Here is a 13,910-nt window from a genome sequence, read left to right on the forward strand (position 1 = left end):
GCTAATTTTCCCTAAACAAGTCAGACTTTTCTCATTCCTCCCTGTGCGCGACGATCCCGCTCCCTCAACACGTCGAGCTGCAGCTACGTCCCATTACAGCCTTTCCTTCCACAAACATCATTCTGCTCTCAGCCTGCTCCTCCAGATTGCACCATCTTCCGGAATGTGCCCCCTTTTACATGAAGACCATTTTTTCCCAAACGTCAGTTCTGCTCAAATGCGAGCAGCTGACGAGTGCCTGTGACAGCAGGGACGGATGGGGGGACAGGGGACGGTGGCCACCCGCCTGCTCCTGCTCTAGATCAGATGATTAAAGCCTGCTGGAATAAAATCAAGTTCTGGAAAATACCAGAACTTCAGATTAAGTTATCTACTGGAATAGAAATGCAGAAAAACATGCCAGCATTTCTCAAGCCAAATTTAATTGACTTAAAAAGAATTTAAGATGTTTCTTATAGTACTGCTTTGGCTGGGACGGAGAGGGAGAGATACCACCCCACTCCCTTAGCCTTCTCTTGAATCAGAAGTTTCTCTGCTCATACCAACAACATGGTATTCAAAAGAAAGAAAACAAACACAAACCACAATTGCAGCTGTATTAGCTGAGAGTTTAACACATTAAACAAAGAAGTGCTTTAAAATCTCAGCTCTGCTTGCTGCAACTCGAAAACGCTAAACACAAACTCTACCTCCTTTGGGTATAAGAGCTGCTAAAGAAATGCATCAAAACCATTCTTATCCTCACCTCTACACCCCGTGTGTGACACTCTTTGGAGCAGACACCCAGCCGGCGTGTTCCCTGTTGAAAAAACTATTCAACATCTACAAGTGGAAGAGTGCAAAGGGATTTGATCCAAACGTCTTGCCAAAAGGGAGACCCAGTGCCGTATTTGCTCTGTGTATGGAGCTGCACCCAGAGGCTGCCCCAGCACACCGAAATACAGTCCCTACATTGTAGGTGTAGGCATGACGTTTCAGAAACAGGCACCAGACAGGGTAAAGCACAGAAAGCCCTGCCTTTGCACTTGTTGGTTAAAATGCTGGATGCTAGGCAGCAATGAGAAAAGCCAAATTAATAAATTCTAAGTAGCATCACCAAGATATGCAAAACACAGGAAGGTGCAGAACTCCCCTCTCATTGCGGAAACAGTCTGCAACAAAGCAATTTCAGAATTCAACAGCATGAATAACAAAGGTCCTGACCATTTCCAAGGAAACCAATGTCAGAGAGAAAGTCAAAGAACTGCCATTTTGTTTGATACGACTGTAAGGTTTGAACTTTTATGTTTGTATTTTAATTTTTTGATCTGTCTCAGTACATTTTGAGGTTGTTCTGACATTGAAAGTTCTAGTTAATCTGCAGGAGCCACTACTTTTTTTTTTTGAAAGCATGCAAGCTTGCAAGGTATGCAATTACCTTGCAGGAGCTGCTGAAAGGTTGCTTTCTGCACCAAAAAAAACCCAATATCTGGAGGGAGCTGAAAACATCTTAGAACTAAAAGTGATGTCGCAGTAAGGCACACTGCAAGTCCACTCTAGTTGCCAGTGTTAACATGCAATCTTAACAGAAATCAGGCAAGCTCAGGCTCTTCTGCAGCCTTCAGGCAGGCTACACGTCTGCCTGAAGAGGAAATTGGGAATATAAATTTATTAATGAGAGTGATAGACACCTTCACTGCAGTGCTGTAAACTACTCAGGCTACAAAACAATATTTTCAGTTGAAGAAACTCATAACTACATCACTCAGTCTGAATTATTCCTGCATACTGAACAGTTTGCTTTGGAGACAAGAGACTAATGAAATTCTTAATCTCATCAGTGACAACATAAACCAATCATCTAATTCTGAGTGTCAGGGATTTGCTGTTTCCTTCTCACAGTTAATCTAAAGACTCGGCGTTGGAGTGAACAGAAAAGATCAGGAACTGCATCCCTGTCTTGTGTTTCTGTTAAGAACACAATGGATCAGAACCGCTCTGCAACAATGCTTTAGACCCATCATCTTCACATGCACCAGCATTTAGGTCCCAACGACCTTAAAGTGCTGTGCACCCCAAGTCAGCAGCATCAACAGCAAAGAGGAGGATAAAAGCAGTGGGAAGCTCTCTTGACTCAATGTAGAGTCAGTCCTCCCCTTGCATGCTTGGAGCAGAGCGGTATGTATGCATGATTTTCTAGAAGCACATGAATTTCTCCATAAAAAACCTCTCCACCTTCATTCAGAGCCGCTTCTATACCATATTTCACATCTCAACCCCTTATGCTCAGATTTTTATTTCTTTCCTTTAATATTCTCTCCCCTCCCATGTTATTTTTCATGAGCCATAAAGCAGCGGAACAGATCTGAGTTCAGAGATCAAATATGTGGTTGTAAGTTTAATTTCTCCAGACAAACTAACAAATTCCCTGCACTTACAGCCACCACACCAAGAGCAGTTGTCAGCCTCTGAAACTCAGTAACCAAAAAACTGGTGAATCTAGCATCCAAATGCTGACTGACAAACACAAACACAAGAAGTTTGCTCTCACAAAAAACCTACATTCCTAATTGCTCACTGGTTGGTCTGGGGTTTGTTTTCTTTGTGAGATACAGTGGGATTGACTTATTTTAATATAACATGCCATTTCATTTTAAAAGAAGTTCTAGGCAAGATGACACACTTACTACAGGAGATGGCCTCACAGGTCATCATCCTTCATTGTACAGGATTGCTTCATTTCTGTTTTAAGTTTTTATCCAACCAGCCCTACAGACTAGAGGAAGACCTTCATTACTTCATGGTCTAGATATACCATGAGAACTGGCTTCTTAAAACTTGATCTTGATTTTCTTCTAATGCAGACTTTTACCCAAATCAGCTTACACATAGGCACACATGTACACAACAATTACACACGCACCCACACACATCTGTGCATACAAACATATGCATGTACATCAGTGCATATACACACGCACCTGCCCACACCTCTGTCCCAAAGACAGCAGACTGCAGGCAGGACCCACTAAGGACAAAGGCATTTGCTGTTAGTCAATCTACTTTCAAACAGCCTCTATTCTCGCAAAGGCAGGCTAATAACGGTGCTTGAAAAGTCTGTAAATAATACAACATTAACTTTTAATCCTATCTTCCCCGCTCTGACATATACTTTATATTAAAATGAAAGTTATATAAGGTTGAATTGAGGTTGCTTTTTAATATTACATTAACACTATTTACCATGTGCCATGCTAATCCCCCTTTGAAAAGGGAGCCTATTAGCAATTCTGAAAGCTTATGTTACCATAGCAATAGTCTATCACTGTGAAATATTTATATAATGTCTAACATTTTCACTATGCAACAGCCATCTTCTGAGCTGCACTTCCTACTTACCCAGTGTGTAAAAAGATTTCCTTTTTGTCCTGCATGACGGAGCCAGGTAAAGCGCCCGGCCTGAGAGCTGAACTGGGAAAGCCTTGTGGCGTGCCGAGCCCAGAATGTCATCTCCATCCCCAACCAGCAGCCCCCCGCAGCAGGGCCGCCTGCCGCTTACCTTGATGTGCTCGTGCAGCTGGGCCTCGTGCTGCCTGGAGAGCTGCTCGTGCTGCCGCTGGAACTCGGCAATGAGGATCTGCCTCTGGATCTGCTGCTTCTGCTTCAGCGCCAGGAGCTCCTGCTGCAGCTGCTGCTCACGGAGCGTCGGCTCTGTCACGGGCATGGGGAACTGGTGGTCCAGGCGCAGATCCATCGGGACTGAGGTTGGGGCAACTTGCAAGGGCAGTGCTGTGCTCACGTCAACTGCAGATGGAGAACACACGGGAGAGATGAGCGGTAAGAAAGCACTATGGGAGACAGAGCTCAAGCAGTTGTTCTCCAGCCACCGTCTCCTATGAATACGTGCATCTTCTCAGAGCAAAAACTTCAGTGAACTGCACGTGACCCTACCTGTTATCACTCCAAGCCTGTGTATTCAAGCACACGTCCCTGTTGCACTCTTCTAGCATCACTTGAGATTAGATGGATAAATATTACTCTGGGACTTCACAGCAAAGATCCATCTTGTCTTACAGCTGATCAATTCATACACTCTTACGGTCAGAAACATGAAGCTCTCAATAAAAATTACCCAAAAAATCACTACACACTGTATCCTTCATAATATTTTTCTGAAAGGAGCTTGAACAAAAGCAAATGGATAATGAAGGGCTCCTGTGACAGTCTAGAGTTCGCTGCTGCAACAACCAGACAGGTGTAAATGTTTGGGCACGGGGAAGTGCCCCAACGTGCCTCTAACTCAGACTCTGAGGAGACAATGCTGAAACACAACCAAGAGAAGGGCAAAGGACAGCAAATTTCCCTACAAATTAAGCTCTTATTTCATTTTAAGCCTGACCAGGTAGTACTCCAGCCACCTTCCCGGGGAGGTGAGACAAGCACACAGGGCGAGCAGCCCACATCCTTCCATTCACTGCACTCTCTGGGGCACCTGGACCCAGCTACACAGTGCCCAACACAAACAAGGATGCTTGCTTTGCTGTCAGCACCCTTGCCATGCAACACCACAGCACGCAGCCAGATTTGGGCTGGGAGGAGCACGAGGTGCCCGCAATGAGACCCGCAGGCACCTACCTGCACTTTGCCCAGGGAAAGGAGCTCAGCTCATGCAGGGAGGAGGAGGCTGTTCTTGGGTGGAAATATTTTCTGTAAAAGGTCACGTTGCTGGAAGTGCTGCCGTTATTCAGCCCATGAGTTCTTCCCCCGTGTTTTCCTTCCTGCATCCCTCTCTCCAGGGCTCTCACCTGCAGGGCAGGCTGGCAGCACAGAGTGTGGGGGGCAGTGCCTGGTGTGGCTCTCAAAAACCCAACCGAATCATCTGAATCTAAGCATTATGGCTCTCACACTCTCACACTAACGTGAGGACCGAATGTTGTGACAGATGCTGAGTGGCTGCTCTTGGAACAGCAGCAACTTTGTTTGGCAGCAAATGTTGGGGACTTTGTGCTTCAGCCCCATTTTCTGCAAGTGTAGCAGCTCCACAGCAAGGTTCAGACTCATCTCTAAAAGGAGATGGAACCAAATTAAACAACTCAGCAGGGCTTTACTCTACTTCAGCCCACCAAATCATAGGATCACAGGATGGCCTGGGTTGAAAAACCCACAGTGCTCATCCAGCTCCAACCCCCTGCTGTGTGCAGGTCGCCAACCAGCAGCCCAGGCTGCCCAGAGCCACATCCAGCCTGGCCTTGAATGCCTGCAGGGATGGGGCATCCACAGCCTCTTTGGGCAACCTGTTCCAGTGCCTCACCACCCCGTGTGAAAAACTTCCTCCTAATATCCAACCTAAACCTCCCCTGTCTCAGTTTAAAACCATTCCCCCTTGTCCTGTCACCACCTACCATCACACACAGCCATTTCCCCTCCTGTTTATTCGCTCCCTTCAAATATGGAAGGCCACAATGAGGTCTCCCTGCAGCCTTCTCTTCTCCAAGCTAAACAAGCCCAGTTCCCTCAACCCTTCTCCATCCTCTGACCATCCAAGCCCTCTGACCATCTCAGTGCTCTCCTCTGGACCCTCTCCAAGTCCTTCCTGTGCTGGTGGCCCCAGGCCTGGAGATGGGGCCTCACAAGAGCCGAGTAGAGGGGGACGATCACCTCCCTGTCCCTGCTGGCCACCCCTTTTCTTAATGCAGCCCAATCAAACCCCAAGTGATCAGAAAGCCAACCCTGATGTAACAAACACATGAACCCACAGCTTCTCCCAGCCTGCCTTCTTCCCTGTCCAAAGGCACACATTGTCTTTTTCCAGAGCTCCTGGACACACCAGAGTATGGTTTGGTGTAACTCCATAGTCCCAGTGCTGGAGAAGAGCTCCAAGTATTTAATGTGGGAGGATCAAACCCACCGATCAGGACAGCAAACCAGGCACTCGCTACCTAGGAGCACGGGAGCTGGGAGCTCAAACTGTGCCAGTGACAAACTGCCCCGCTCTGCTCCACAACAAGGGCCCGAACCCGCAGAGAAAGGCAGCCGATCTCCGGGGAAGACCCAACAAACGCTCTGTTTCCTGGAGCTGGGGACAGCAGCACGCAAGCCTCCCCAGCGCCTGGCACTGCGCACAGCTGGGGCGCCGTGGCCACAGCTCCCATTCATCGCCCCGCAGAGCTGCGTCATCCCGGCCTCTTGCTATTTCGGTCTCAAGAAACTCTTGGAAACGCCATGAGTTCCCAACAGAAGCTGCGAGCGCTTCTGACCTGCGGGGCCCTCCCGAAAACAATAAAACCTTCTCTAGTTAATGAACGCATCATCAAAACAAAAAAAGCCTGTATTCTTATGAATTTTTTATGGTAGACTAGAAAATTGCTTTTATAGGTTCTGCCTTGAGAACATATTAATACAATCAGATTCATGACGTTAGCAAAAGCACAAAGACTATATTCAGAGTTTTAATGAGAAATGCCAAACCCATGAATTACAAGACAAGATCTCAATTATGAATAATAAACTATCTCATGTTACCCTGCCTCTTCCTTCACTGTAAGAACACAACGCAAAAAACAGGAGGAATTATCAGCATTATTATTATTTAACCTAGGCGTGCAAAGATTTTTTCCACAGTCCGGTTACCACTATTTTTACACCAAGTTGGAAACACTCTGATGCTTTTCCCTCCCCGCATAAATAAAACATGGCTATACATCAAAGGCCGCCTGCGTGCCGCACGTTAATTAAGACCTAAAGCATTCCAGCCCTCATCGATTGCAGGCACAGAGCAGCCTCGTGGCTGGGACTGTAAATTTGGCATCTCCCAGCTCTGCCCACACCATCTATCAGATCAACAGAGGACGGAATCTATCAGTTAAATGTATTTGCTGTAACAGACCGATCAGCTCAGTTTGCAAAGCAAGGGTCCATTTCCTACAGAAAATGTCTGGCATTAAAATCATTTCACATCAAGGCTGCATATAAATACATTATCAGAGAGTCATACGTTGGGCTTGTCTGCAACAGAAAAATCACCTCTCTGCAAGCATCGGGCAGTTTGGAAGGGATTAGAAGAGGGAGATGCTATTTAGATATGTGCATGCATTATTTAAATAAGAACTGCAGTAATAACTGTGTTTTCTCCCTCTTCTCCGAAACGGCATTTTCTTGGAAGTCCTTAAAGGACTGACAAAATAGAAGGATTCAGTCCTGAAAGCACGCTGAGATGTACGATAAAAGAAGATTTCAGTATGAGAAGGACACGGGATATCTGAAACATTTAAATTCAAACCTTGTTTCAGCGTAACCTTTACTGAAGCTGAACTTTAAGAACATTTTCAAAACTACTTCTTTAAAAACCAAAAGCTGTCGCCAGAAGGACTCTTTTCATTTCAATTTAAGCAGCACAGAAAGCTGCCTCCCCTCTATTTCAAACCAGCATCAGCTTCAAATACAAAGTGCACGGAACGTGCTCCCCGAGACCCCCCTCCCTCCAGCTCAGAAGTCCCCACATCCACTGCTGGAGCTGCAAGAGGACAGAAAGTGACAAAGAGGAAGGGAATCACAGACGTACCACCACATGCCTGTGACAGCATGAGCTTAGCAACCCAGGCACACCAAACCCTGCTGGGCGAGCAATTGGGCTCCCATAGAAACCCACAGCTCTGTGGGGCTGTGACTGGACATCCCTGGCCAGCACTTTCCAGACACCACTGACTCAGCTTCTCCCCCGTGCTTTATTTCCAACTAATGAGTTTGCTTTCTAATTACTGGTGTGCCAGTGTTGCCCTCTGGCCGGATTTTGCCAACAGCAGAGCAGCAGCCACTCAGCAACAGCCAACAAAAAACTGCAAAAGCGAGAGTCTGTGCTGTGCAGCCTGATGGCCGGGGACGTGCGTGCACAGACCTCAACCCAAGCTTGATTTTCGGCTGCTTGCATGCAGGTTCCAAAACCACGTTGTACAATTTGCAGGGGAAGAAGGCACGCCACCAGGCTCAGGGCAGCGGCCCCAGGCAGGCGGCTGTGACCGTCACCCTGCGATGGGGACACAGCTCTGCTTGCACAGCTCGGCTTCCCAAAATGTCACAACTTGCCGAAACACGGAGAGACAGTGAGATCAGGGCTATTAATAGCAACAAGCTGCTGCAGTATCTGCCTGCAGTGCCAGGATGAAAGCAGCATGCATGGTGCTGTGCGCACCGTAAGGAAACGGCTGAGAGCACTGCGCAGCGCTGTTAGAACGCCTGGAAGACAGAGCTGCTCTGAGCCGACAGCACGCCGATTACTACAGAATGCCTCAAAGATAAGCAGTATTTCTCCAGAAGAGAACAGTGAAAAAAAAGGCCACGCATCACCAAATGCGTTTGGGCCACTCTCTAGGCTCAATCTCAGCCCGATCCCCGAGCTCGGCCATGGCACACTGCAAGCATCCGAGGGAGCTGCAGGCCGCCATGATTCCTCCTCCCCTCAGCCTCCTCTGCTCCACACTGAACAAACCAAGGGACCTCAGCCGCTCCTCACGCACCCTGCCCTCAGACCCTTCCCCATCTTTGCAGCCCTCCTTTGGACCTTCTCATACTGTGGCAGCCAACCTGCCCCCAGTGCTCGAGGTCACACCAGGCAGGGCAGAGCAACACGATTCCTTTCCTCACCTGGCTGGCAGGGCCAGGCCTGTTCAGAAACAAGAGTTTTAAAGGAAGAAGGTTTTAACCTCTACGTAAAACTAAAACAACGTTCCCCTAGTCCAATCAGGAGATGGAGCCATCCGCCAGAAGCAATCAGCTCAGCACACACCGTTATTTTTGCAGAACTGTGTGGGTGAATGCGAAAGCAGCCTGGATCCTTCCTCAGCACACAAGCCATGAGCAAACAGCAGTGAGATTTCCTGCGAGCACCACACATGCTGCAGTTCAGCAAGGGCTGGAGTCATTCCCCACTATGAGAACATGTCATGCTGCATGAATGGGAACCGAAATTAATCATCCCATCAGCCACTGAAACACATCGTGAGGCACCACACCGTAGGCAACAGATGGAGTTTTAAATGTCACTCATTCATTCATGGCAAAGAAAGTTTCTTCTCATTACTACCAAGACCTGAAGTCATGATCAGGATATAGGGATTCTGGATTTCTAGAATCAACTTGTTTTTATCCTAATACCTTTTCTTGCAGATTGCTCGTTAACATGTATTAGCAACCTGTGAAAGATAAGCATGCATGTTTTATTCATGAATGTAAAGAAAGTAACACTGTAAGACCTGACCACATATCCCACTCTCTCCATCTTAGGCTTTAAACATTAGAAAGTATCTCTATAGTAAAAGAAGAAAAAGAAGTCACTAAACTACATCAACAACAGACACGGATATAACACACACTGCAGTGTTTTGTAACCTCAGAACAGCACATCACAGTTGGGAAAAATGCACTCTCCCAGCTACACACCAGGATCCTACAGGCAGGATGCATTTCTAAGGGTCCCATCTGAAGGACCACGAAAAACTTGGGGACTTGAAGCACCCTGATCAGCTGAGTACCTTCTGAGCTATGTCCTTCTGCAGCAGGAAAGCCAAGTACTTCGCAAATGAAACAGCACTGCAGAACGCACAGAACAGGAAATAAATCCTTAACGAGACTCTAAGGATTTCACATTATAGCACCTGCAGGAAGGCCAAGCATCAACCCTTGATCAAGAGATGAGCATGGGCAGGACAGAGTGCTCCAGAGGGAGACATTTCCTGCACTGCTGCCTCCTTTTCTCATTGCTCCAATCAACACCTTTAACAAATGAAGATGATGTCAGTTCTTTTACTGAAATTTTTTAAAAATGGAATTGAAAGAGTAAGCCTGGAAGGTATCTCACTTTAAACGTCATACAACCGGGGTGAGTCCTTCCTCACACAGTTCCCTTGTGCCACCCTTTTGTCCTGAGGGGAACAGCCAAGTGAAAGCCACCTGAGTCTCCATGGGGAAAGTGCCTAAATAAATAAATAATAATTTAGAAGACATTAAAAAGAAAAAAAATAAATAAAATCATACCGCCCTTCTTCAAGGACATACCTCGGAACATAATTTCGCCTGCATCCTCATTTCAAGCATTATTCAACAAATGAACTTCTTTGATCCATCTGTCTGGCTGTTGGCTTCAGAGACTCCTCACTTTACCAGATACCCGACAGAAAAGGGAGGTAACAAACCCACAAGATTTTTCCAATGCTTTTTCTAATCTTACCCTGACCTTCCTTGAAGAGAAAACAGTACTTTAGAAAGGAGGGCAGGGGAGATGGGAGAGGAAAAGGAATCAAGTCTCATCTTGAGATAATACATCAAAAACACCACCCAACCAGGTATGCACAGCAGGGCTTGAGGAACCTGGGCAACCTGATCTAGTGGGTGGCAACCCTGCTCACAGCAGCGGGGTCAGAACTGAATGATCTTGAAGGTCCTTTCCAATCCAAGCCATTCTATGGCACACAGCAGAACTGAGGCTACACAGATGTCTGGACAACCTGATGAGCCAGCAAAGCAGCGACCCTACATCATTAAGAACACAGCAGGTGAAGCAGCTACAGGGCACCTCAGGAGTGCCAGGAGTCAGAGAGGACTTCTAGGAGGACGGCACATGCTGCATCTCCTCCTCACTCTGATGTTTCAAGGTTCTCCCATTGTAACCCCTGCTTTGCAGACAGACGAAGGGGATGCTGGGGCAAGATCACAGAATCATAGGATCTTCTCAGTCGGAATGGATCCTTACAGGCCATCTGGTCCAACTCCCCTGCAGTGAACATGGACACTTACAGTTCCACAGGTGCTCAGAGCCCCCTCCAGCCTGACCCCGGGTGTCTCCACAGACAGGGCATCCACCAGCTCTTGGGGCAACCTGTGCCAGTGCCTCACCACCTGCACAGTAAAAAACTTCTTCCTTATATCCCATCTAAACCTCCACTGTTTTAGTATGAGACCATTTCCCCTTGTCCTCTCATCACAGGCCCTGCAAAAGTCTGTCCCCTTTTGACACTGAAATGCTGCTATCAGGTCTCCAGTAGATGCAATGAGAACTGAAATGGTTTGCCTGCAACTTGGGATGGTGCCAGCTGGTGAACAGCCAGGCCATTTGAACGAGTTGTGCGATAAAAGCAGCTCTTGCTCGGAGGAAATGCTGTCAGCTTCCCAAAGAGATGGAGAGAAGCTGGGAGATCAAAGACACCTATCTGTTGCTGGAGAAATGCTGGTCCTCTGCCAAAACCTTGTGGAGCACACACAGCCAGCCCGCCTTCCTGTGCCTGCTGCATCCACCAATTCACCAGGCAAGAGACTCAGGATTGCCAAAAGGGGAAAAGCAGCAGCACCAACAGTGCAGAGCACAGAGCTGGTTGCCACCAAGGGAACTGCACAGCCTCTGAGATCAGCATGGTTGCTCTGTGAGAGCCAAGGCTTTAGCTAACAGCTCGAGATCTAATGCACTGATTTATCCAGAACGTAAGCAAGAGTATGCAACTCCCCATGATCAAAAGAAAATGTAAAATGGAATTCTAAGGAATTTCCCTCCCCATTACATGCGTGTGCTGTAGTGTGCCAAAAAGATATATTCTGACTGTTTCAGGCCTGGTTATTATTAATAGGCTAGGTAGTTAATTTATATCACCACTCAAGTGATAGAGACTCCCAGCTTTACAGCAGGCACTGAAACATGCAATGCAATCTCTTCAGTCATGGAAAAGCAGCAAAAATAGCAGCTAAATCACAAGCTGTAAGAGGAAAGAGTTCAGCAGCTCTCACAGAATTTCATGGATTGCTGAAAGGCTGCAGTGTTTTCAACAGTTTATTAGAAACCAAGATCCCGATCCCACACAACCAGCATATGTTCATGCAGGCAAATAGCCACAGCTTTCTGTATTGCCCTCTGGGGGCTTTTGTTCTCAAGCAGTTCTAACACACAGGTGCATAAGCTGTGTCAGGACCCAGGATGGTACTTCTAATCCACTCAGAACGAATAAAATTAAAGATATATATATATGCTATTTTAAGAGAAGGTAAAAACCAAACAGCTTTCTAGAAGAATTCAGACAAACACAGAACAGTCAGATTCCAGGACATAATGGAGAAACTACACCGAAGCCCTTCCTCGTTTCCCCAAAATGAGCAAATGCTGTCTTTCAGCTCCTCAACACAAACACTTAAAACTCTCACTTCAGATTTCTGTAAAAAAAAACTTTTTTAAAAAGAAAAGAAAAGCACCAGATAAAAGTGAGCGTATTTAAACACAGCAGGCTGATAAAGGACAGAGTAATTACAAAACCCTTTTGTTAAGGAAACCCATCTGAACCAGCATGGACTAAGAGAAACAATCAGCCTTTCAGTTAACTGGATCCAAAGCCCTAAGAGCGGATGGCAGATTTCTCTTGCACCCCCCATCCTGGTAGCACTCCATGCATGACGAGTTTCCCAGCGTCACAGCAACGATTCTCACTCAAAGCAAGCTTTTTCTTGGCATTTATGTACAGCCTTCAAGCCACTGACATCAGCATGGCCTTTTAAAGATGGAACAACAATTCAGCAGTCATCCTGCTGAAAACATCCCCAGCCTGGGAAGACAAGAACATTATTTTCTTTACTGTATTACATAGGCGCTTCTTCCCATGTCGAGAGCCAGAGTGACACAGGGATGAATTTTAACACGAGAGCTTCAACAAAACACAACCACAACAATGCAACAGTTCAGATTCAGATTCAGTTATAATTCCACCGAATTCTGAATTCTGTTCCTTCCAGTTTCTAGAATTAAAGTTGTATTTTATTAAAACGTAGAAGCTGGGTGGTTGCCAGCAGCATCTGACACTGTGACAGTGCTGTCACTGCCCATCCACCCTGTGCATGCAAGTCTTTAAGCAACCTGTTGCAATTAAAGAGTCTGAGCCATTGAGAACAATATTTGAATTTAGCAAAGCACTGCATATATGAATAGTAGGTCAAGCACTCACAATGCCCATTTCCTAGTTTTCCCAACATCAATGAAATGTGGAACACAAAATGTGTCCTGCCTACCCCTCACCATTTCTCCTGCCATTCAGCTACAGTTTACCCGCTGACTAATGGGTAAAAGCAAGAAAAAAGTACACACTTATTGTAGGGCTCACAAAAATAGCTTGCCCTAAAAAAAAAAAATGCTCTGTCCCCTTCCTATATTTTCCTTCTGTTGGATGACTGCTTAAGTACAACTGAATGCTGGAGCAATGACCAGCACTCCCACCAGGCTCTGCAGTACTCTACTGTGATGCATATCATCAGCGAAACAAAACACACTTAAAGGGTGGATGGAAGAGGACAGACATCTAAATGAGGTCCCTCTTCTCCTATTCCTTCATTGTGTTTTCACCATCTTCTCCACGGCACCCATCAGTCTCCAAAACCTTGGTAGCATGCATGGAAGAGTAGGAAGCTGGGCAGCAGCTGGGCGCAGAAGTGAAAGCTTCAACTTTGCTTTGACACCGCTATAAGAAACTTTTCCGACATTCTAACTCAGGAAATAGTAAGAGTTTCTTCCACAAGAAGAAACAAGATGTCGTGAGAAACAAAGGTGAGAGACTCTACCTATAACTCTGGAGATATATATGTATCCTTACCCAAAATAAAACAACTGGAAATATACACAAAATAAACTGGAACACAGGGCAGGAGCCAGTAACAACCCTGGGGAGCTTCTCAGCAGGAGAGGGAGGCCAGCACAGGGAGGAGGAGGATGCTTCCCATCACATCTCCTTTCTCTGACGGTTTAGAACGGGATCAGCATCCCTGCTCTCCCCAGAGGGAAACAAGAGCAGCAGAAAAGCAAAGGCTGGGTATGACCTTATCAGAGTCTGTCTGCAGACCCAGAGTCTATTTTTACAGCACATTTCAATACCTGAAATGTGTGACAAAAATGGAACGTTCAGTTCTTCTAA

General features: G+C 46.4%; 1 protein-coding gene across 9 annotated transcripts in view; it reads right to left on the reverse strand.

Moving 5' to 3' along the window:
* Positions 1–13,910, reverse strand: part of HDAC4 (histone deacetylase 4) — a 214,088-nt gene that overhangs the window by 104,463 nt on the left and 95,715 nt on the right. For all 9 annotated transcript variants that reach the window (XM_048953284.1, XM_048953285.1, XM_048953287.1 and 6 more), the window contains one exon: positions 3,539–3,783. In XM_048953284.1, the coding sequence (XP_048809241.1) occupies positions 3,539–3,783 (245 nt within the window). The remainder of the gene's footprint in view (positions 1–3,538; positions 3,784–13,910) is intronic.

Source organism: Lagopus muta, chromosome 8, assembly GCF_023343835.1.
Source record: "Lagopus muta isolate bLagMut1 chromosome 8, bLagMut1 primary, whole genome shotgun sequence".
Classification (NCBI taxonomy): domain Eukaryota; kingdom Metazoa; phylum Chordata; class Aves; order Galliformes; family Phasianidae; genus Lagopus; species Lagopus muta.